The sequence below is a fragment of the Nipponia nippon genome, unplaced genomic scaffold, assembly GCF_047370975.1.
Source record: "Nipponia nippon isolate SJK-2023a ecotype South Korea unplaced genomic scaffold, ASM4737097v1 scaffold_9, whole genome shotgun sequence".
Classification (NCBI taxonomy): Eukaryota; Metazoa; Chordata; class Aves; order Pelecaniformes; family Threskiornithidae; genus Nipponia; species Nipponia nippon.
In genome coordinates, this window is record NW_028262413.1 from 21,797,947 (window position 1) to 21,820,635 (window position 22,689).

A 22,689-nucleotide genomic window follows, 5' to 3' on the forward strand; every position below is an offset into this window, starting at 1 on the left:
GAGCTGCCCCTACAAAATTCACGTGTTTGGGACTTTTTTGGAAATTGATAAATGGAGCAAAGATGTTCCATTGGCATACAATAAACATGGTACCTTATAATACTGCTGTCTTTGTTTTCCTGATTTTAAAGAAGTGCTTTTCATAGCATGCTGTACTCATTTCCAAATTGTTTGAAGTTAATGGACCCTGAGACATAACCCAGGGATAGAAAGATGTTTATGTCGATGTTTATGTCATTTGGGGGGCTTTTTGTAGCAGTTTTCATGTGTGTCAATTTCTTTTTTTTTTTTTTCTTTTTTTCTAGAGGAAGTCGTTTTGTAATTGGCTTTTGCAAATCAATTTTTTTGTTTTACTTTTGCTCTGAAATATGACAATGCACCTTATAAAAACAGTGCAAAGGGAAATTATGCCAAATTCATTATTCCAAAATACATAGGACTTTTGCTTCCTTTTAGATTTGTTTGTCAGAAGCTAGTATTTGGCACTATTACCCATATGGCTGTGGGACTTTCTTTTCAGCTAAGGGTTGGAAACTTTTAAATGGGAGGTAACTAAACACCAGCAGGTTGCTGCTGTAGGTTGAAGGAAATGAGCTTTAATGTGCCATTGGTATTCTCTCTGGGTTTCTGACCAGCATTTCAAAGAGAAAGTGTCCTCAGAGATTTACTCCTATGATTTCTATTTAGTCCAGCTATTGTTGTGATGGGATTCTGGGAGCTGAAAAAGAGCGTAAAAATACCTGTAGAGCGGATACATGAGAAATAAAGCTTATAATTATGTTGCTCATTATTAAGTTTGGGTTTTGATTTAACAGTTTCCTGGAACCTGGGATATGCTACCAGTCACATCTAGGGTAGAATTTATCAGCTGTTTGTTAGAAAAGAACAACTACAGATAGACAGAATGCAATTACCGAAGCTGAAATTTTTCCAAGACTCTGGATTTACTTTTCAAAAAGTGCCAAGGCATCTTTCACGGTCACAAATTATGACACTTACCTTTTGGATGGGACACAAGGATAGGCTTATTGTGAAGATATGGTTGCAGAAATAATTTGCCTAGCATATAAATAGCGTCTGCATGTGGTAGTATTCCTCAAGAGAAGAGAGAGAGACAGTTGAGCTGCCAAGCAGTACAGATAAATTGTATCTGAAACGAAAAAGTACTGGTTACAGGAGGATATAGGTAATTGGTACCATATGTTGTTCCAAGCGTCTTTCTTCAACTGAGCAGTCATGTATTACAGTGCAAATAACTGAAACTGCTTCAGACTCATCTGTAAGTTATTTTGCATGCCGAATAATAGCCTTGAGTTCTTTGGGACTGTGAAGGCCTTCGTCCAAAAACCTTTGTTATTCACTTCCCCAGATAGAACCAGTGGTGTTGACTAAGCTAGAGAAATGATAGACAAAGACAAACCGCACTTGTGAGGCTGTTGAGCATCATGAAGCAAGCAATACTTTGAATGTTGATATCAAATACCAATATAATATTTAGTAGGTGGTAATGGTAAGAGGAGATTGTGATGGAAAAAGGAGTTTCCTTCAGTTCTACAGGAATGTGTGCTACTCCAAGATCTCTGTAAAGAAAAGAGGGTGAAATGGGATAGGAGGCAGAAATGAGGAATGCTAGAAGAAACGCAGGAGTGATGTAGTGCATAAGGGATGGACTGTTAAGCTATGCTGCAAGAACAGATCTTTTCCAGAAAGTTTAGTCAAGAATAAAGTGCTTTTTACCGGTAGGTAGGGAATGCTCAAATATGAATGAGTATTCAGATTTTTACATGTAAATTTGACCTCTGGCTTTCTGAAGGCCAGCGGAACAGGACTTTGCAAAACCCAGAAGACACATTAGCAGTGAACACTGTCCAGATGACGTTTCAAACACTAAATACAGTAACTCACTCTTCTCTTATATCCTATCTGTCATTGTTCTGTCTGTCTAACTAATTTTCTGGAGTCTTGTCATATGACAGTGTATTTATCCTCATCACAGACTTATTTCACTTATCTAAGATTTCCAGTTTGGATGAGTGAAGGAATATTGCTGTAGTGTAATTCTCCACTGTCTAAGAGAGAAGCTTCCAAAATCTCAATGTTCTCCCCTAGAGTACTTAGGGTAGTATCCAGGACCTCACCTATAAATCACTTCTTGACCCTGTGCCTTATCATTATAAGCCAAAAATCATTTGTCTTCAGGATTTGAGAACTGATAGTCTGTGCTATAGTAGAGGATCCATCTTGCTAATTCTGGCACCTATATACCTCTAATCCTATTAAAATCTCATTCTTCTTTGATGGTCATTGCACATGAACTCCTAAATTACTTTTGTTCCCTTTCCATAGTTCTTTGTTGTTGTTGTCTCATCACTGCTTCTTGTAAATTTTTCCCACTTGGCGTGGCATCAGAAAATGAGCATGTTCTCAGGCTTCACAAGGGGCTGATCTTATCCTTTCAGCCTGGGGAGAGCATGGCCAGTGTGTGAGCTCTCTGGAGATAAGTAGCTGTTTTTGTTGTGTTATCTACTACATGCACTCAGATGCTGCTTCTCTTTGTCTAGAGATCTTCCAAAATCCAGCAAGAAACAAGGACAAGCTAGCACCTTTTGAACAGAACCAAGAGGCAAATAAGTATATGCAGGCACTGGAAATTCAGAAACTAAGGGATTTCCTACACCACAAAACACCAGCTCTTTCTTACTACAGCATATGGTCATCTCTGGCTGCTGCCATGGTTGTCCTGTCTAAACATGGAGAGGATATCTGTATGGATACATACTCTGCCTCTTAGTATTGCTCTTGCTCACTTTTTTCCATCACTTCAGGGTTCCCAAAGAGCAAGGGGAGTGAAGAATTACAATCCCAGCTGTCTCAAGGAGGAGTTAATCGCCTACTGTGATGTTTTTCAGAAGTATGAAGTGGAAGAAGGGAAGAATAGGAGCTGAGCTGAGTTTCAGAAAAGCTTGTTCTTTAGACTTGTTTTTCTGCTGTGGTGGTTAGTTGGGGGTTTTTTTGCCTCCTTTTCCTACCCCAGTACTGCAGGCTGTTGAAACACGACTGCCTGTGGGAGTCTTTTCATGCTTAGTATTGGTGCTGCTCTCTCTGAACTGCTTTATGTTGTTACAATTACCGTGATTTCTATTGGGGTCTGTAATCTGTCCGATAGGTCAAGCTTGTAAATGGTAACTTCGCCTAGGAGTGTTCAAAGTGTGTCGGGCAGTAGCCTCTCCATCATAAATAACGAACATTTGCCATGACAAAGTTTGAAGAAAGTAGGTTGTGGTGAGTTTTTTGGGTTGGGGAGAGGAGATGTGTGTGTGGTTTGTTGGTTTGTTTTGGCTTTTTATTTTTTTTCTTTTACTGCTCCTTCAGAGAACTGCACTCTCTAGCTGGAAGATATAATGGCTGTATGAATTGCTATTTAATCAGGGATGCTAATTAAGTCTCAGCTCTTAATGCTTTCATGGGAGAGCTGTATATGATTTGCAGTGGCTGGAATTGCAATTGCAGGCAATTAAACTGCTTTTGGCTTGGTAGGACCTGAAAGTGCAGTTTTATGAGGGATATTGAGGACTTGGAAAGATCCTGCCACCTTCAACATTTCCTTTGGTCTGAACATATTTGTTGTTGTTATTATTAAAAGGAAATACTCTAAAGCAGTGAGACAGTGAGGAAATACATTAATTTCAGATTTTAAGTAGTTTTGTCTGTGGGTAATTACAGTAGGACATCCACTTTTATGACACAGTTAATATAATTGTTGGTTAAATATAAAGCCCATTTTTAACAGAAATCTTACTCAGCTTTTCAGCATTGCTTGTTTAGTTTTATAATGCAATTGAGAAACTGAGGTTCTTAGCTGTGGCTATCTGCTACCTCCTTAGATGCCAACAAAGGGTTTCTACTTATGGGTCTTGGCAATGCTTTTTCAATCAAGTGGGTCAGACTTAACACAGTGGATGGTCTAGAATGAGAAATTTTGCAACGACTGGCCTAAAGAACTGTAAGATCTATGAGCTAAAGTGGGAGAAAATGTGTGGAATACTTGTCAGGCTTATGTAGTACAGACAAAACCAAACCAAGAACTAAAGACTGCAACAAATAGCATGCAGGTCTGCTTAGTGATTACAAATAGGCTGGGATTTTTAGGTTTGGTTTTTTTGTTGTTTTGGTTTTTTTTAATCCCCCAAACATTACATCTTGGTAGTTGATATCAGCGATACTTTGTGGTCACCATAATCTTTTTGTCCTCTAGGAGTTGGTTCAGTAATCATGTCATAGTCTTGCATCCAACAGTATGCTGTTTCTACATGCAATAAGGGACAGAAGGGAGAAGAAAAATATTCTTCATATTTCTTTTTCTTTATCTGAATACTGCTTGGAAAGGCAGGCTTCTCTTAGGAAAAAAAAGGTAATTCAGAGAAATTTCAGATACTTGAGGCAGGAGAAAGAGAGCACAAGATGGACTTAAGAGGTTTTAGATAAAAAGCACAGTGTAGAATCATTGCCTGTGAGACTAGAGGAGGTTTTTACTTTGTTTTCAGCAGAGTCAACTCTTTCCTTCCCCCTTTCTCCCTCGCTATTGTGGCAGTCACTTCTCGGTAGGGCAGGAGCTAGTGAAAATGGAAGTGCAAAAGTGACGAAATAAACAGATAGTCGGGAGGCCTGTGAATGGGCAGAATACTGTCGTAAGGAGCAATGTCAGGTCACACTTAGCAAAGGTCAAATGGTTGGTCTTCCCCTACACCAGGAACACAGGTTGGGAAGTTTACTTTTCCTTTGGCTCAGTGTATTAATATAGTGCTCTGTATTGTTTTTTTCAGCTGTGTACCACACAATTGCATTGCTAAAGTACGCTAAACTGTGACACTGTGATGATAATCTGACAAATATTAATTGAGGGCAACAGAAGCCACATACTGCAGTGATGCAAATAGCATTGAAATTATGAGTGCCAACATAGTCAAGCAAATAAACCTAACTCAGCAAATTAGGTTGGGTACTAGAAATGCTACAGTGGGTAAGTTGATGAGCTTATTCAACTGGGCTGCATGCAGTAGCTGAGCTAGCTTTTTCAGAGCCATTTTAACTGTCTTGGTGCTGGACCGCGTTGTTTAGCGTAGATAAAAGCTTTCTGTGGCTTGTGCTGATTTGTTATGGGATACAAGAAATCTACCACTAGCACTCTGAATCTTCCTTGTCTGTGCTTAGCCACAGTGAAGTAGTCTGAAGTGGTATCATTCTGACATTGGTCTACTCTGAACTACTTTCAATTAGCTACATTAAAGAAATGTTAGAAAAGCAGAAATTATGATTGTAACAGTTGATACATGAAGGCTCTTCCTGCTTTACATTTGAAATCTGTTCTGGAGCTGGGATTAGCTGATTTTGTCCTTCGGGATTCTTCCATGTTTATTCTATGCAAAGCTTTTACTACATACTGGTTTGAGTTTTGGCTTACTACTATCCTGCTCCTCTTGCGATCAAACACCACAGGTGAAGACGGAAGCTGTTTAGGGCAGAGGCATTCAGACTTCAGATGCTAAAAGCTCCCCAAGAATCTGGATACCCAATTACTACTAAAGTGCTCATTTAAATACATTGAAATTGCTGAGACAAATCTTTTGGATACTGCAAAGTGCACTCTGATTTTGAGAGAGGAAAAGGACAGGCGTTATGCAAGCTATTCTTTTTAAGTTCATAGTCAACAAAATTAGTGACCTTTGAAAACTGGAATGTTACCTGTCATATACAGCCATCTGATCCTCTAGTTCCAGAGAATACATGTTTTGAGTGATGTGGGTATCTTTATAGTATAGAGCAAGATATGGTCTTCATTAAGAGGATTAGGCTCCAATTCCAGGTTCATCAGTTCCTGTTAGATGGTTGTGGCCATTTCATCTTTCTGAGTCTCAGTTTATAATTGCTGTAAAACGGACAAATGATCCTATATTGATTTTTTTTAATGTTTAAAATCTGTTACATGTAACATTCTAACAGCAAGTAATTATTGCTGGTGAGAGAACTCATAGGCATTGTGCAAGATCAATATTTCCCTAATTTGTTCCAGTGTGAAAATACATCTTTTTCTAAGATCCATTCCACATGTTTACCTAGAAAACTGCTGCTGCTTTGAAGGGTTGTCTGGGCAGCGCTAAGACACTAATTGAAGTGGAATGCATCAATCCTGAGGAGCCCCTATGGGAGGATTAAGTGAAATCTTTGAAGGGAAGAGCGTGGAGTAGGACATGTACTATGGTGTGACAGCAGAGGAATAGATGCTAATCCAGCCTAAAAAACATTGGGAAACTAGAAGGCTGCTGATGAATAACATTGCTCATCTATTATCCATAAGCAGCTGAGAATACAGATTTCCTTGATTGGCAAGAAAATGTGACTGTCCCAATTTTCAGGCTGTTTTCTCAAATAAACTGAGAGAGTATTATTGCATCTGTGACTGCCTGAGGACACTTTTCTCAGATCTCCACTTGAGAAATTCTGGCACAATAATCTAATTCGGACACACTGAAAATAGGGGTCATTTGTTAATACTTGAATGCCAGAAATGTGCTCTGTAGCGTATGTATGTATGGTTTTTTCCAGTGAAGATCCTCTCTGCCAGCTCAGAGCAGAGCTTTGCGACAGGCCTGTTTTACAGGTGGTTGAGTGTGGGATTTCCAGATGTGCTTAAGGTGCTTCACACTTGAAACTAAATTCTTACTGATTTTGGAGGGTTGTAGGCTTAAATATCAACTATAGCTCTGACCCAAAGCAATGTTAATACACAGAATTGAATAGTTTATAACTGTTGCTGTTGGGTCACATTGGGGCTTTTTTTTTATTTCCCTTACAAACATGTCTTATCCACAGATGAGCTTTTATCTGTGTTGGAATTCAAGGGGCTTGAGTAATTTTAAAGAGAAACACTAAAAAATGTGGTTTCTTGGGCAAATCTGAAGCAGAATCCACTGATTGCGAAGTAGATGGCTTATTACTCCTCCTGTTCTAAGGGGGAGCTTGAGTAATTGCTGACTTAAACCAAAAGTTGGGCTCCAGCTGGAGTTATTGGAGCAGTCCAGCTAGGGGAGGAGGTTTGAGCTGTGTTGTTTATTACTGTTAATTTCAGTAATAATAGAGCTGTTGTCTAGGAAGAGACTAAATTCTTGAACTAGAAATGTGGACAGATTTTAAGTGCTTCAGTTGAAAGGTGCTTTTATTTACTCTGAGAATGTATTCATCCACATAGCTTGTGTTTCAGATATTTTAATGTTGGTTTTATACATGCTTACAGTCATTAGTTTGCAAATGATAATTGAATTAGCAAATTAGATTCCTTCACCCTTGGCAAGTGCCACAAACTTTGCAACTGCAAGGCTGTAAAAGTCTGAGGGCGAGAAAAAGCAGTTTCCAAAAAGGGGGGGGGGGGGGGGGGGGGGGCGGCACACACACAGACAGACATACCAAATTATTTGTTGCAGCAAATAAGGTTTTATCTGATATAATTAAATAGATGACTGTTGTTTTTTTTTTTTTTTTCTAGACAGTCAAATGGCATTAAAGTGGTATCAGTATGATTGTTCAAATCTCCAAGTGTGGATCTGGAAAAATGTTTTCTGATGTGCTATTGTTCAGGTCAGGTAGATGGAAATAAAGCTGGCAATCTTGCAGATTGGTGCAGGCTCATCCATTTTGAGAACAAGGTAAGCCACAGGTGCGCTCTTACCTGATATGAAAACACATTTTTCCTTTTTAAGCTTCTTCCTGGTGAACTGTGTACCTTTAGAAAAGGGCAAGCTTAACCTAATCTTCTCCAGGGAAAAATCAGCAAAATCATATCTCCCATGTATAATATTTTTACTCAGGTGTCTTACTATTCAAACAAATAAGGGGAAAAAAGATAACCCTCTCCTTTGCCTCCTTGAGAAAGGTGTTTGCCTTCTAACACTCTGGCTTGGACTTTATACTGAAAAATATGCCCCTTGAGATCAAGGAAAATTGTGTCTTGTAGTGACCGATACTAAGTAATTCAGTTTCTGCCTTTGGGTGAACAGCTGTCCTCTTAGAACATAAATGGTCAGTGGGTTGAAGGTGAAGATTTAACACTTACTTTTTGATATGGCCTGGCATATTGCTAACAAGGTTTCTCAAGCACCTCCACTGTCTCCAAAACCAGCCTATTTGCCTGGTCCTTGTGGACAAGAAACCTGGCACTTAACTTACCCAGATGGCATATTTTGTCTGGGACTTGCCGGTTTTCTACTTCTCCTGCTTGTTGATCTGGGCTCCTAAACAGCTTAATTATCCCAATGAACTACTGGACCAGAGTGGCATCAGCGTCACTGACAGAGGTCTTCCAGAACTGGCAAGCACTAGTTCTAGGGCATAGACTTTGAGGGGAAAATTGTCCCAAATATTGACTGCAGTTTTCAGATTGCAGCATTAGCCTTTGGTTCCAAATTGTCTTGTTTTCCCTTGACGTGTTGATGTTCCCCAGATGGTGTCTTATCTTTTTTTTTTTTTTTTTTTGTGATAAAAGTAGCAGGCCTTGATTCATGACAGAAACCAACATTTGGTGTTATCTGGCTTCATGACCCTATCAGTTAGCTTTCAGTTATGAGTAATGTCAGTGTTGATACACGGATGTCTTCTGGTAAGTTTGCTGTAAATAAATGTGTGGTTAAAAAAAACCAACCAAACAAAAAAAACCCCAACCTAACCAACCAAACAAAAAAAACCCCACAACCAACAAATCGATTCCTTCATGTGGTAGAAAACTCTTAGTCTATGTTTATACTGCACTAAGTAAAGTGGATAGTTTGTCTTATATTTAAAATGAAAGACTTTGTGTGAGAGCTAGCCATTATTAATGGTCCCAAACAAGAAGAGATATTAGTGGGTATACAGGAGATGCCTAAGGAGATTGAACAATCTGTTTCTTTTGACCAAAGCAGCAAAGCTTTGAAGCTGCTGAGTAGCTAGAAAGAGACAGATAAAACCAAAACTATAGTGATTGGTTTACAATGTACATGCCCTCCATACTGGAAACCCTTGTACTACATTTCAATGTATTCTAAATAATCCTGTGCTAAAAGCTGTTTAGAGTCATCACTGTAGTCAGAAGGTGAAAAATGCCTGGGTACCCTATTAGCCATATAAATAAAATGCCACACCACACAGGTATGACTGTCCTAGACCAAGGGATCCCGAGTTCTCTCAGCCCAGGACCTGCAGCTGAAGTGCCAGCAAGATGCACAAGAAATGTATATGAGTAGGAGCTGCACACAGAGCCTCAGGTTTGGTACCTGGCCAAGAGCAAGTATGAGCCCCATTGCCATGTGTAGCAAGCCTTCTACACTCGCTATCATGAGTGTATGGAGAACATAAAAGAAGATTTGCATCCCTTAAAGGATATTTAGTTACAGAAAGTTGAGTCTGAGATGCTGCTGAATTGTTGGTAAGGGAACTAGGGACTAGATACATAGCTGCAAAATACACAGAATGCATTTGTGTTTTGTTCAGATTGATGCCAACTTTTTGGAGCAGAATCTGACCCACTGCTTGTCTTGAGACAGGCTTTCAATGTAGCCTTAAAGTCATTCAGGACAGGAGTGGAACCCTGCTCCGTTGGTATTGTAAGGCAATTGAGCCATCAGTTAAAACCAACAATGACTGGTTTTCAGGTATTGACCACTTGCAAAATTCTCAAATTTGTCTTGAGCTTTTTTCTTTTTCTTTTTTTTTTGAAGTGAAATGAAAGCAAATTGTTCGATTTATCTCCTACCTTCAGAGTGAGCTTCCTGATTGTTTGTCCTTATCACTTCAAGCCAGAAAGTTTTATAGATTTGCTGGGCACCTCAATATGCAGCTTCAAATTCCATGATTTGACAGGAGGAGAGAGCGGAGAATTTCTTGTTTCCCTTTAAACTGCTTTTAGTTCAGAATGAAATCCCATTTAAACTTAAAGGCTTAGATTGAAGTTTAAGGATCAAAGAAAATAGAACAGAAAGAAAATGTTGCATTAGCTTGGAGCTGTGTCTGAAAAAGGGTAACCTCAGATTCAGGGCTTTTCTTTTTTCTTTCTCTTTCTTCTGCATCCCCTTCCAAAAGGGTATGTTTCTTCTAGTTTCTGCTGAAAGAGGCTTAACTGTATTAACATGTGCATGTGTCTGCAGTCTTTTTTTTTGTTTGTTTGGTTTGGCTTGCATTATATGGTAACTGCATGTAAGAATCACAAATGTGAAGTCTTTTCTTATTCAGAAAATAGGGCTATTTAAAATAAGCCATGATCTAAAATGTAGAAGCACCACCAAAATTAGAATAGTTTGGAATTAGCAGTGTTGACAGCTGCTATTGTCAGTCAATAGGCTTGTAAACTAGGAAACGGAGCATCTGCCATAGCTGCCTTCTGTCCACCAGGCTTGGGGAAGTTCAGGCCTGTGTTATGTATGGCTGCTAAAATTGGATAAGGGTTTTTGTGGGAGTTGTGGGGGGAAAAATAAATTGCAATGAAGTGATACAAATTGAAGGAAGCTTGACTTGCGTGAAGATGGCATACCCAGCCTCTAAAAGGGTGGACCATTACCTCTCTTTGTCAAAATGTATCTCTAGCCCTGAGTCTGATGCATGGAGCTCTGTGTATCCTCTCCGTTGGGTGGGTCTCTAAGCTTTAGACAACATCCCGCTCTGGATGTCATCTAAAGCGACTTGCCCAGTCACAGAGAAAATCTGATCTCAGGTATGCCAAGATGTCATCTTGTGAAGAATAAGTTGGCCATGGCACTTTTAGGCAGTGTTTTCAGATTTAAGACAAACCCAAATATCCCCAAATTTAGAAACTGGAGGTGGCAGAAGGAGTACATTAAACCCAGGGAAATATCCAGCACAAAAATGCAGTATTTTTGTTGCCCAAACTCTGATGTTTTTATTAAACCACAGCTTTTGACATTTTGTGACTTTAAGTTTTCTTCATCATCATTTTGCAGAAATTTTTTTTTCTAGTCCTTTTGGCTTCATGGTGACGCATGAAATTGAAACTTGTGGGTTTTTTTTTAAGGCTAATAAAAAGAATTGTAAACACTATTTCTCTCTGTCCCCTCCCCTCACTGGCAAAGATGCACCTTTTCAACTGTTAAGACTTAACAACAGCCTTTTCAGATTAGATATCCATTTTAAGACAGCATCTGGTCTAAATTTGGCCTGATTGGGTACTGGGAATTACATGGGAAATTATAGGTGGAGGAACAGTGTGCATTTAGTGAAATTCTGGGTGTTTGAATCAGCTTCTGTGAATTTTGGCTTTGAAAGCTTGGTCAAGGGCATACAGCTTGCAATAGGTAGTGTTGCCTTTGCTGCAGCTCCCCCCTTCAACGTTGGGCTTCTTGTAGCAGTGCAACGTTGTGAGTGTTGATACAAAACAGGAGTCATTCACATCAGTAGTCAGTGCCTGTATTAAATATGGGAAACTTCAGACTGGAATGATGCTCTTTCTGATATATTCTGACATGTGAAGCAACATGTTTCTAACTACTCTTGCCCAAAACAATAACACTTTAAAAAAAAAAAATTACACAATGACAGATGGGAGATGCTTACAGACCTCAAGCAAACCAAAATCCCAGGAGACTATCAGCACATAGAGAAGGAAGGCAGAGTGGTTTATATCATGTTTTCACCAAAGGAAATATGTAGGTCTTCGCGATGGCAGCTCGTGATGAATTGGGCAGTGCACCAGTTTTCATAGGCTTCTAACAATGTTAGTAACCCTAATCTGATGGCTGCCGCAGGACTGCTATGACAGATTTGGCCTGAGCTAAGCAGCACTGGCCTGGTAGGCCAGTTTCATACAGTTAGTTCTTCTTTCCTGTGTCCACTAGCCTGTGCAGACTGCAGACCCCTAGCCATCTTTAAAGGAGCAGTTTGAGCAGCTCTCTAGCCTCACAAGAAGGGTGCTGCCATGCTCCAGTCCAGCTCACACAGTGACACCCTTCCAGCAACACTGCAGGACCACCTCCTCCATCTCTAGGCTACCTAGAGATGGCTACCTGCCACCAAATGTGGCTATAGCATATAAAGGTATTCTCTTCTTTGGGAAGAGAAATAACATGCGACTTAGCAGATTGTGTTTGTTATTTAATTTTTACCAACCTGCAGTTACTTACACTGAGATTTCTGCTCCTCCCCCCCCCCGCATAGAAGGAGGCTGTGATCTTTTCTGGAGCCTTTATTTGCCTTCACAAGGCAAATAATATTTCATATCTAATCATTTGTACATGCTGGAAATAAAAAGAGGCTATTAGAAAAGTGTAGCAATATTATTATTGAAGGTTAGGGGATTGCACTGGCACTCAAAAGAAACTGCTCTAAATTCTGCCCCAGCCTATTGCTCGGGCAAATTACTTTGCCTTTCTGTTTCACTTGCTGCTCCCTTTTTCTGTCCTGGCTTCCTGCATTGGTGTGTCTCCAAGGCCTTGTCTTTGTGCAACTCCCTGCGCCAGCAGAAGCTCAATGCCTTTAAGGCAGGAAGTCGGAACTGCCCAATTCCTGCCTGCAGCAGCTCAGTGGAACTGCTCTGGCCAAGGCAGAAACTGTTGGGGCACTGTATCGCAAATACCAAATAAGGGTGCAAAACCGGGGCCAGTGCGGAAAAGGTGGATGGGCAGGCTGTTTGCCTAGGAGGAGATGAGGGTGATAAAGGGGAGAGGAGTGGATGGGAGAAAGGGATGTGTAAGGGGAACAAATCAGGTGACTGGCAGTACTGTAAGTCAGGACTGTGTGTGATTTCTGCAGTTCAGAGTAGGACAGTAATTCCACTGCTCTACTGAACTTGTTTGTGGCTTGCTTCTGTGGCCAAGAGGGACCTGGTATGTTGGGTTATTTCTTGGGTGTCAGCAAGGGGATACTGGAACCTGTCTTAACATCAACCAGGATGCTGACTGTCACCAGTCATGACCTTTTTTGAACCTCTCCATGTTCCCTAGCAGTTGCATTTTCTACACTGAAAACCAGTGTGGGCTCTGAGGGAAGGCCTTTGGTTTTGCACAACACAGATTCTTATTCATACCAATTAGGGCTAAAGAATGATACCCAACTAATGTGAAGAACAATCGGCAAACCCATTTTTATACAGCAGTAACTTAGATTATTACCCTGCTCTATAAAACTTAAGATGGATGGGAATACAATCAGTAGACAAGAGTCCAACTAAGTATGGGAATGCTGTCCTTAGCTAGGCAGCTTCTCTAGAGCAAGTCTTATTGAATAGCTAACTGTGGTGAAGCTAGAAGTAGATGTGTGGTTGCAGTAGATGGTAATTATTATATGTTGTTGCAGTAGTCAGTCTAGAAGCTCATAACAGAAATTGTGACAAAGACTGTATTGCAAAGAAATACAACAACGGAAACAACAAAGAAAACACCATATTCAATAAGGTAGGAATCACCAAAGTGTCTACTAAGCAAGTAGGTACCCCACATTGTAAGGGCCGTTTGGTTCTGTTGTAAATTGCTAGAAATCTGTTCAAAGTTTGGCCCAGAAATTTTTTGATGTGTAAATATAGAGTAGTAGGGGCAGGTTGTGCTAATGTGAGCTGAGCAATAATATACTCAAATAATGTATAACTACCCACAGCCTTGTTAAAATCCCCAGGATTGATTGGGAAGTAATGTTAGTCAGTATAAAAGACTTATAAGAGACATTATCAGTTGCTCAGTTTTGATATAATTCCATGATGAGTGGAAAAAGTTTCTCTCTCCTTGCACCTCCCTCCATGATCAATTGTCTATTTTAAATAAAAATGATGCATGGTCCAGATGGGAAAATCATTACAGGCTTATAAGAAAATATTGCAATTTTTGAAACAGGCTTCAAGCAGACTCCCAAGATTGTCAGGATGATTTTGCACTTGTGGTGCAAGTGTGTTTTGCTTTATCTTTACTCTGATGTCAACGAGAAGAACAAAATGCATTGTCTTTCAAAAATAACCTTACTACGGGCTATATGGCCAGCACTTTTCATGATTTTGCAAGTTGTGTTTCTTGTTTGTTTCTCTTTTTTGTATTTTATTGTGGATTTTTCTGGATAATTACAGAATCCCTTAAAATTACAAAGGCGTACCTTTGCTAGTAAGTTCTTTAAAAAGAACTATGAAACGTTTATGTGGAGGGTTAAGTGATAAATATTTATTTAAGGATCTGACCATAATACGTCCTGATAACAATACTGTATAAGAGACAAGCTCTTTCTGCAAGTTAGACTTTCGTATCTTTTACATCAAGAGTGAATTTCATACCAGGAGAGCTCTGTGCACTACAGAAGCTGAATGTAAGTCTCATTACTGAACTGAAGCTGGACTTAGGGAATAAATGCTTGTGGTTTGGGCTCAAAAGTATGCCGGTATCTCAGAATGGATCTCTGTAGGCTACAGAAATGTGAGCAGTTCTGGTGATGTTGTTTGGCTTTTGTTTTTCATCTTTGTTTCTGAAGTACTGAATTATTCTTGCATGTGAATACTGGAAAATTGAAAAGTGCTGGTTTTCCTTCTTGGTGGTGATGTGACTGTCTTCAATCCATGATTATATATGCCATCCTTATCATTGCTTTGGATTCTTGTGAAAATTTGTGCATCCCATGAGAGACAGATGAGTGCTGCAGAAATGCTGGCACACCTTAAGGAGAGGCAAGGCAGAATATTTTTAGGAAACTTATTTTATTTCTTTTCTTCACATGCAGGCTCTACTGGGTAGCTAGAGAGAAAATTTGTTCCTTTAAGGGTAGCTAGAAGTGGGAGCAAGTAGATGAGTTTTCATGTCATGTCTTGGAGCCTGAAGAACTAGGTGTCAGTGTGTTTCTTCAGTATGGGTGAAATCTATCTGTAAACGTTTACAAATGGGCAAGGGAATGAAGCTCCTACAACTTCCATCCCATTTCCCCTTCCCCCCAAACTGATGCCTTCCAGGAACGTGTTCTAGTCTGAGGTGCGAGAGATTGATATTTTGGTGGTACTTAAAATATTGTAATCCCACAGTTTGCATCTGTTGTGTCTTCCGACTTCTTCAAGGAGGCAAGGCCTATGCAATCATTTGACAGTGTGTTGCCTGCTGCTTTGCTTCCAGTAACTTATGAACCTGTTGATCAGGGCCAGCCATATTTGATAGAGAAGAACCTAACGTCTTAAAGACTTCTATTTATAAGCTTCATAAAATCAATTAGAGGCAAGAGATGAAAGTTAATCCATTTCATGAAAAGTTGCATTATACAAGCTTGTATTAGACATCAGAGAAGTCACATAAGAGCATGTCATTATGCATGTCCCAGCACCAAGGAAAAAATTCAGCCAATGTCAGTCATGTTGGATCCCACTGCAAGATGTAAACTTGACCAATCTTTACCTGCCTAAAAGCATTGAAAACTCCTTTCTTTAAATGTGTTCTTTTAGATACCTTCTTATTGATTTGGTCAAAGCCACGTTTTTTTGGCCAGCCCTGCCTCTTGTTACTGGGATGACTATACTTGTTACATCAAATAAGTGATGTGACAATATTTATTTTTAATTGTGTTACTGTATTTAAAAAACCTCCAGTCCAAGCAGCACTTTTGGGTAACTTCTTCAAAGCGGAGGTGACTGGGGGGGTTGAGGAGGAGGAATATTGGTGTACAGGACCTGTTTGTATGCCTCTGAAATACACCATAAGTACATCTTGCTGAAGCTTGTTTCATAATTCTCTATTCAACCAAGTGTTCATCCTTTTTTTTTTTTTTTTTTTCCCTGACCAAAACAGAGTACTGTTCATAAAATAAGATCTTTGTAGTGCAGCATGTAGGTTTTTAATGCATCTTTTATGCTTTTATATACCTTCTAAAGATTTTTCCAGCACACAGCTCACCTTCTTTCAGCTGACAATGATACATCAGTTTACACCACCTACAGATGCGGCAGCTTTTGTGGATTACCATTTCATATGTAAGCATGCATAGCTTTCCAAAATACTTCAGCAAAGTAAATATATGGTGCATAAATAGTTAAGAAAAAAGAGTAGAGAGACGCATAGAATGTCTATGTACAGCTCATACAACAAGATGTTCAGAGGATGTGTAATTTAGATTTCCTTCTGCAAGTGCTGCTGCTGTCAATAGTGAAAGAAATGTACCTGGCTGTTCAAATTTAATCAGACATGCTTAGATCTGTGACACTCTTACTCCTGTATATCTGATTTTTTTTTTTTTTTTTTTTTTTTAAAAGAGGGAAGATTATGTTAAAGTCAAAATGTGGACTTCTATAGGGAAGAAGGAAGCTTTTAACTTGAAAATACCAAGCTGCTATACACAAGCAGCCAATCTAATTTAGATACTACATACTACTGTATGTTTTGGGCCAACTTTAGAAGTACTAAGATTCAGCTAAGGTCCTTCATTTGTTGCTATATTATCTTTGGAACACCTAAGGTGCTTCACTGACTAGATATGGAAATTGGGGTGAAATCATGTGATGTTTTATTAGGCAGTAAAAATATGAGGAGCCACTATTTAGTTTACGCACGCTAAACACAACAAAACCATTACAGAAAGGTTCATGCCATTAAATTCACCTAAAATCTAACAGTATTTTTCAGATAAGGTCCTGTTGCTACCAAGCTTTTCCACAAATAGGTATTTGCACAAAACCTAAACCCTTTGTAATTCCTTTAGGTAAAATCAAAGTGAAAATATGGACAGCGGTATTTAGATTGTGTACCTTTTTGTGGTGAAAATACAATCGCCTGTAATTCATCTTCTGGAATACTGATGCTTTTCCTGCCCACATTTGTCTTGTCTCTGATCATTCTTGCTGCTGCTATTATTTCATATGGCAAAAGATCAAGTCAGCTTCAGTTTCCATTTGCTCGGCGCGGTTTGCCAGAGCTCTATGGAGCACTCAGCTGCTGGCGCAGATGCAACTAAGGACTGATTTTTGTCACAGTGATGCTGGATTCCACATACCCATTTTAAGAAATGAAATAGGGGGACAAACACAATGAAACACTTCTGCAAATTGTGATGGCTTTTAATGAACAGCAGAGACTACAAAGAAGTTCCAAAGGGGTGAACCAAAAGAAAAGGAATTAGTCTTCCTCGTCTCTTTATGGGTTATTTTCTTTTTTCTTTTTTTTTTTCTCTTTATTCTCTTTAGATCATCTGTTTCAATATGCAATTTAGCAATTGTACATAAAGAAAAATTCTTCTCCCGTTAAGAAACCAAAGGTGACATGGTTGCTGGTTGGGCAGCATTTCACAAAGTGTTGAATCAAAATGAGCACTTTGTGGAAGGCCACATAACTGGGCCAGGTTTTTCGTGAGAGATCTGAAGTACCAATAGGAAAAGTTAGTAGCAGCGTTCTTCAATGCATCTGGGTTTCTGATATATATATATATAGAACAGCATGTGTGACATCACCTGGTGTGCGCTATGTGCACAGTATTTTGCTTACTACTTCCAAACAGTATCTCTCCTATAAAGGAATAATAAAACAAAGCTCTCCTTGTGGACGTCTCAGAATGGAAGTCCAGTGAGCTCAGCAGTCCTCTTTTTACACTTTCTATATTTCAATCCCATTTCATACACTCCACGACACTGCTGACATGGGATACATATTTTGCTGGGAAACTTAGCATGTGCACGGCTTTCTCTTGACTTGGTTGCCCAATATAAATAGAATTGTAAGTGTAAATAACCCATGGCCATGGTGAGCTCAACTGGAGTCCCACTCAGGTTAGAGGAGTAATACCTTCAAAGTTTTATGAAGCCAATGTGGCACTTTATATAACAGCATTCCTTGAAAGGAGCTGCCGTAGTCTTGCCTTGTGTGGGGCCCTTGGAGCTGCTGCACTCCAGGGAGGGAGGAACACAATGGATTGGGGGGGAGGGAGTAATGAACTTTGAACGTAACAGAGGTTCATTATTTAAAGGAACTGGGGTGTCCTGCTGACTGTGTGTGCCTCTGAACTTTTCTTTTGATATCACTTGTGAAAGATGATAGTAATATTACTGTTCACTATCATTTTATGCAGCCAGTTCTAAACTCTTAAAATCCACTTTTATGCAGACGAGGAGGAAGAAAAAAAATGCTTTTATTAAGTGGCACTCTCTTTGTTCCAGTTTCCCTGGTTGTGCTTATTACCTTGGCTGCTATGTGTGCTTGGCTCTCTTAAGTCATTCTTCTCTAACATGGTGGTGATGCAGGACAACCAGATGGTATCCAAAACCCCGTTTTAGAGGGCTTTCTCCTCTTGGCTGAGCAACCCTAGTAACTGAAGTCAAGGAAGCTCTATTGTGCGCTGAGGAATGTGGTGGGAAGCTGCTGTGCCCTTCCTAGCACACTCGGTGTTGGCATGAAAGAACCAGGGGAGCAAAGACCGACTTATTTAAAAGATCTCTCCATCTTCTTCCCACAAAGCATAACATTGCATAGCAAGTGTCGTACCTGCTCTGCTGGCTGACAACTACAATTTGTATTTCATTTTGCCTAAGCCAACCCACAGAGCTTACATAAGTGTCTTTCTGTCCCATTCCATGTCAGACCAATTTTAAATTTAAATTCCAGTGCTGTGGAATATTGCCTAATCAGATTAGAGAGCATGTACCAAGTATCTTTACTGCTGTATTGCCAGTTCTTCTAGATTGTTGCACATAAGGCATGGCTTTTGAAGTGCTACTGTGTATGAAGATTGTGGATTGGAGGTTGGGGGCTACCTCTATTGTTGTAATTTATTATTATTATTATTATTAATTAGGCTTGGGGAAAATTATTTTTCATAGCATGGGAAAAAACCCTACTTTCAGGCCTATGGAGTGAAAGCATTTTTTCATTGCCTGATGCTGATTTGCTGTATCACCACATATGCACAAATGTCCATGAACTGACACTACTGACAGCAAAATCTCCAGCATGGTCTCCAAATAGAATAACGGCATCAGTGGCAGTAGGGCAGGACAGATGCAAATTGGTCAGTCCCCACCTCCATCTTCTCAAAACAAGTCTCTGCTGAGTCTTTGTGCTTGCCACAGCCCAAGGTGCCTGAATACTTGCAGTGTGTGCAATGGGGTGTTTGCCACAGGTTGTGCTGTACAAGGAAGTTAAGCACGTCTCCACGTGTGATTATTTGAACTATTGCTTTCAGTCTCTTAATGTTAAAAGCACAAGGCTGCCTGCCAAACCCCTCTCACCCTCGACATAAACGCGTGCACGCTTGCTGGGGTGTCTTGTGAAGTTTCAGCCTTACGTTCAGCATTACAGTAGTATTGAAACGGGTCTGGGCACCTTCCTCCAGGAGGACTCACAAAATCCCAGGTTCTTCTTCATGAAGATTTTCTAATCCTCCAGTTTGTCTTTGTCATGGACTTTTACACTGGACTAAATTACTCACATTGTTCAACAGAGGCTTTAATGCATACCCGGAAGTCTCCAGACTCTGTTAGGGCTGGAAGAGCAAGGGCAGGCTTTATGCCCAGCGCTCACCTGCAGAGCCTGTTTGTAGGTATGAGGGGGTGAATCCACGTTCCTGTTGGCTTGGTTGTTCAGTTCTGAGATTCACCACAGATCCTTTCCTGGAGTGCCAGCTGTGAGGATGAGTTTCTCCCTCATTATGAACCAAACAGGAGATATACATACATATGTATCTCTCTATGTAGTGTTGGTTTATTTGGGTTTTTTGGGGGGGTTTCTTTTTCCACCCATCCTCAACACACTTAGCCTCTTCCAGTACTTGGAAGCTCCTGCTGATGATAAAGCACAGGCCAAATGTAAATTACAACAACAACAACAAAATCTAATCTAGTACAGGACCTGTTTAAAGTACTAGAACACCCTGATGATCCTTAACTTCGTACAGCCTGTTTGCTAAAAAGAAACACTTTCAGTTCTGTATCTTCGTCAGTAGGTGGTGCTGGCAAACTGCACATTTCTTAGTGCACTCTTGGCGCTGTCTGCACCATAGATTCACAAACGTGTCGGTGGGGAGGTCAAAGTTTCAACGTGATCTCAATGCAGCCTCAGAACAGGAGCCCCATTTTGCCGACAGGGTGATCTGTATTTCCTCGTGCATAAGGAAATGCGTTACCTGAACTGCTCAGACTTCTGACTGCAGCCAGAAATGGCGTTTATTGGTAAACAAAATTGGACAGGCTTGCATTGAAATATGGAAAATTAAGTCCACAGTTTTATGAAGGGGAGATACCTGTACACAGAAGGACTTGTGAGGACATGAAAGTACATAGATGGAGTTTCCTTCTTGGAGTCCCAGCTTGAAGGGAACAGAGAGGAAGGTTACAAGCATGATCCTTGTTTCTCTCCTCACCCCAGCATACCTACAGCTGATTCTTCTTCAGCTTCTAACTGAAAACTTTTTTTTAATTGTTATATGTGGCCTTATAATAAGCATTATAATCATGCAGTGATCTGAAATGAGAAGTTGAAGAAAATCACTGCTTATAGCAGAGTCTTTACATGTTTTTTTAATGTTTCTTTCGACATAATTTACAATCAGAAGTGAATGGTTAATAATCTCAATTTTTCTTTACACAAATCTGTAAATAAAATTATTGTTGATCTTTGCATGACCTCATGGCCAATGTTGCCAACATTGCCATAAGGTGTATCTTCACAGTGGCAAATGTTTCATTTGCTGTGATCTCTGGTTTGAGGACTGGTGACTGGCATATGGTAAAAGAAGTTAAGAAGAGGAACTAGACAATAAGTTGATCATGAATGGGCATACAGTAGCCATACAATAGACACTAGCTCACTGTGTTTTTTCCAGTTGAAGTGGAGCTGTGGAAGTTTTCGCGAGTTACTTGCACTTCAGAGTTGACTGAAATATCCCAGCTCATTTTTCATAATGTGTATTTGCTTCCTTGATTTTTTCTTTCTTTATTTAGATTTTGATAATATACCAGTAATCATTTTTTAAAAGGTGCAAGAATGCAACCTGCAGTAGGAAACAGAAACTGAGGAGGGATTATTGCAGCTTGTTGTCTTACAGTGCTTATAATTTAAGCTTAGTGAAACATTTGTCTTATATTAACAGCTAATTATAACCACATGTAAAACTTAACATCATTACCCAGGATTAAGCCCTGTTGCTTGATCTGGTTTATTATTTAATACCTTTGGGAATGTTTTAGAGAAAGGTGTTTTAGATAAGTGCACGCTGTTCATAACTTCTTAAATTCACTATTAAAGGTGGCAAGTGCTATTTCTTGATAGCCACAACTTCTTGTAAATAAATGAACTTTACAATCATGGAAATTCCCCTGTAGTTTTTTAAATGCAGAACGATTAAATGGAATAGTTTCATTGCCCAAGGTCTGGGTTGTTATATATATTATTTACTGGGCTGTTAAATAGAAAACTCATTACTGATTCGTCTTTTGTATAGAGAGAGATATATATAAAAAATCTGGGCTGTACACTACGTACAATACAGTGCTGCATTTTAGAATTATTTTGTTTCTGTAGACTCAGATCTGTAGGAAAAAAAATTAGTAACTGTGGCTTGGAGATTGTTTTGGGGGATGATGTTAGGTCTGCTCTGCATCCTACTCAGTCACTAAGAAGAAGGGCAGAGCCAAGCTCTTTGATGAGACACCCTCATTGCAAAGCTCTTGTGGCAGCGAGGTCTCTGGTCGCTGTACGTTTTTAAGTTGCTTAGAGTATTACTGAAGAAAATCTGAATTCTGTGGTCTTATGTTTTACAGATCAATCCAGAAGCTGGTACAGGACTGCCGACTAGCTCACAAACCATCCCGGCATTTGGGGGGCTGGGGGGCTGCTGTATTTTTCCCACCAAAGCCATAACTCCCCGGTTGGGTAACCGCGAGCCGCAAAGCTGCTGTCCACGTGGACTGGTGCTGAAATCTCCCGTCCGGCTGCTGCCAGAGCCTCTCCAGCGAAACCCAGAGACATGGCAACAAATGGGACAAAAGTGGCAGATGGACAGATCTCCACGGAAGTTGATGCTTCAATCACCAATGACAAGCCTAAAACCTTGGTAGTAAAAGTGCAGAAGAAGAAGACAGATCTTCCAGACCGAGATACTTGGAAAGGAAAATTTGACTTTCTTATGTCCTGTGTAGGTTATGCCATTGGCTTAGGGAATGTGTGGCGATTTCCATACCTTTGTGGCAAGAATGGTGGAGGTATGATTGCTGTTCCATGTTTACAACCTCTGATATATTTGTATATTAGAATTCACCATAAAAATTATCGGTAAAACAGAACTTGGTTTTAATAGTTTTTTCATCTGTATAGTTGTTTGGGGGAGGGTTGGGTTTTTTTTGCTTTACACTAGTCCAGGAGGGTTGGAGCCATTTTGGAGTGTGGTGCTCTGCTTTGAGGTCTGCTCTGGAGTTTATTCTAACTTCTAGTTGGCAGATGCTCTTAAAAGACCATAAGCAGAACTAAAGCACATTGTCCTCCAACCCTTCAGAGCCCTCTCTTTTGGACTGAGTTTTTGAGAGGATTGCATACAGCTTGTAATACTGAATCTGAGCTTACCATAAAAGGGTAACTTCAGCTGGAAAGCAGCCAGTTCTGCTTAAAGCCTTTATGCTATCTGCATGCTCCTGTGATAGATGAAGGCAACAAAATACAGAGTCTTTTGGATTTTAGCTTTTTACTTAAACAGAAAATATTTAAGTGATGAGGAGAGATATTTTTC

At 39.9% G+C, this 22,689-nt stretch overlaps 1 protein-coding gene across 3 annotated transcripts in view; it reads left to right on the forward strand.

The window, feature by feature from the left end:
• SLC6A1 (solute carrier family 6 member 1) overlaps window positions 1-22,689 on the forward strand; it is a 65,103-nt gene that overhangs the window by 21,819 nt on the left and 20,595 nt on the right. For 2 of the 3 annotated variants that reach the window (XM_087743031.1, XM_087743033.1), the window contains exon 2: window positions 21,728-22,168. In XM_087743031.1, coding sequence (XP_087599157.1) covers window positions 21,934-22,168 — 235 coding nt within the window. In that variant the 5' untranslated portion in view covers window positions 21,728-21,933. Of the gene's footprint in view, window positions 1-7,540; window positions 7,701-21,727; window positions 22,169-22,689 lie in introns of all 3 variants that reach the window. The other variant, XM_087743032.1, reaches the window with a different exon arrangement.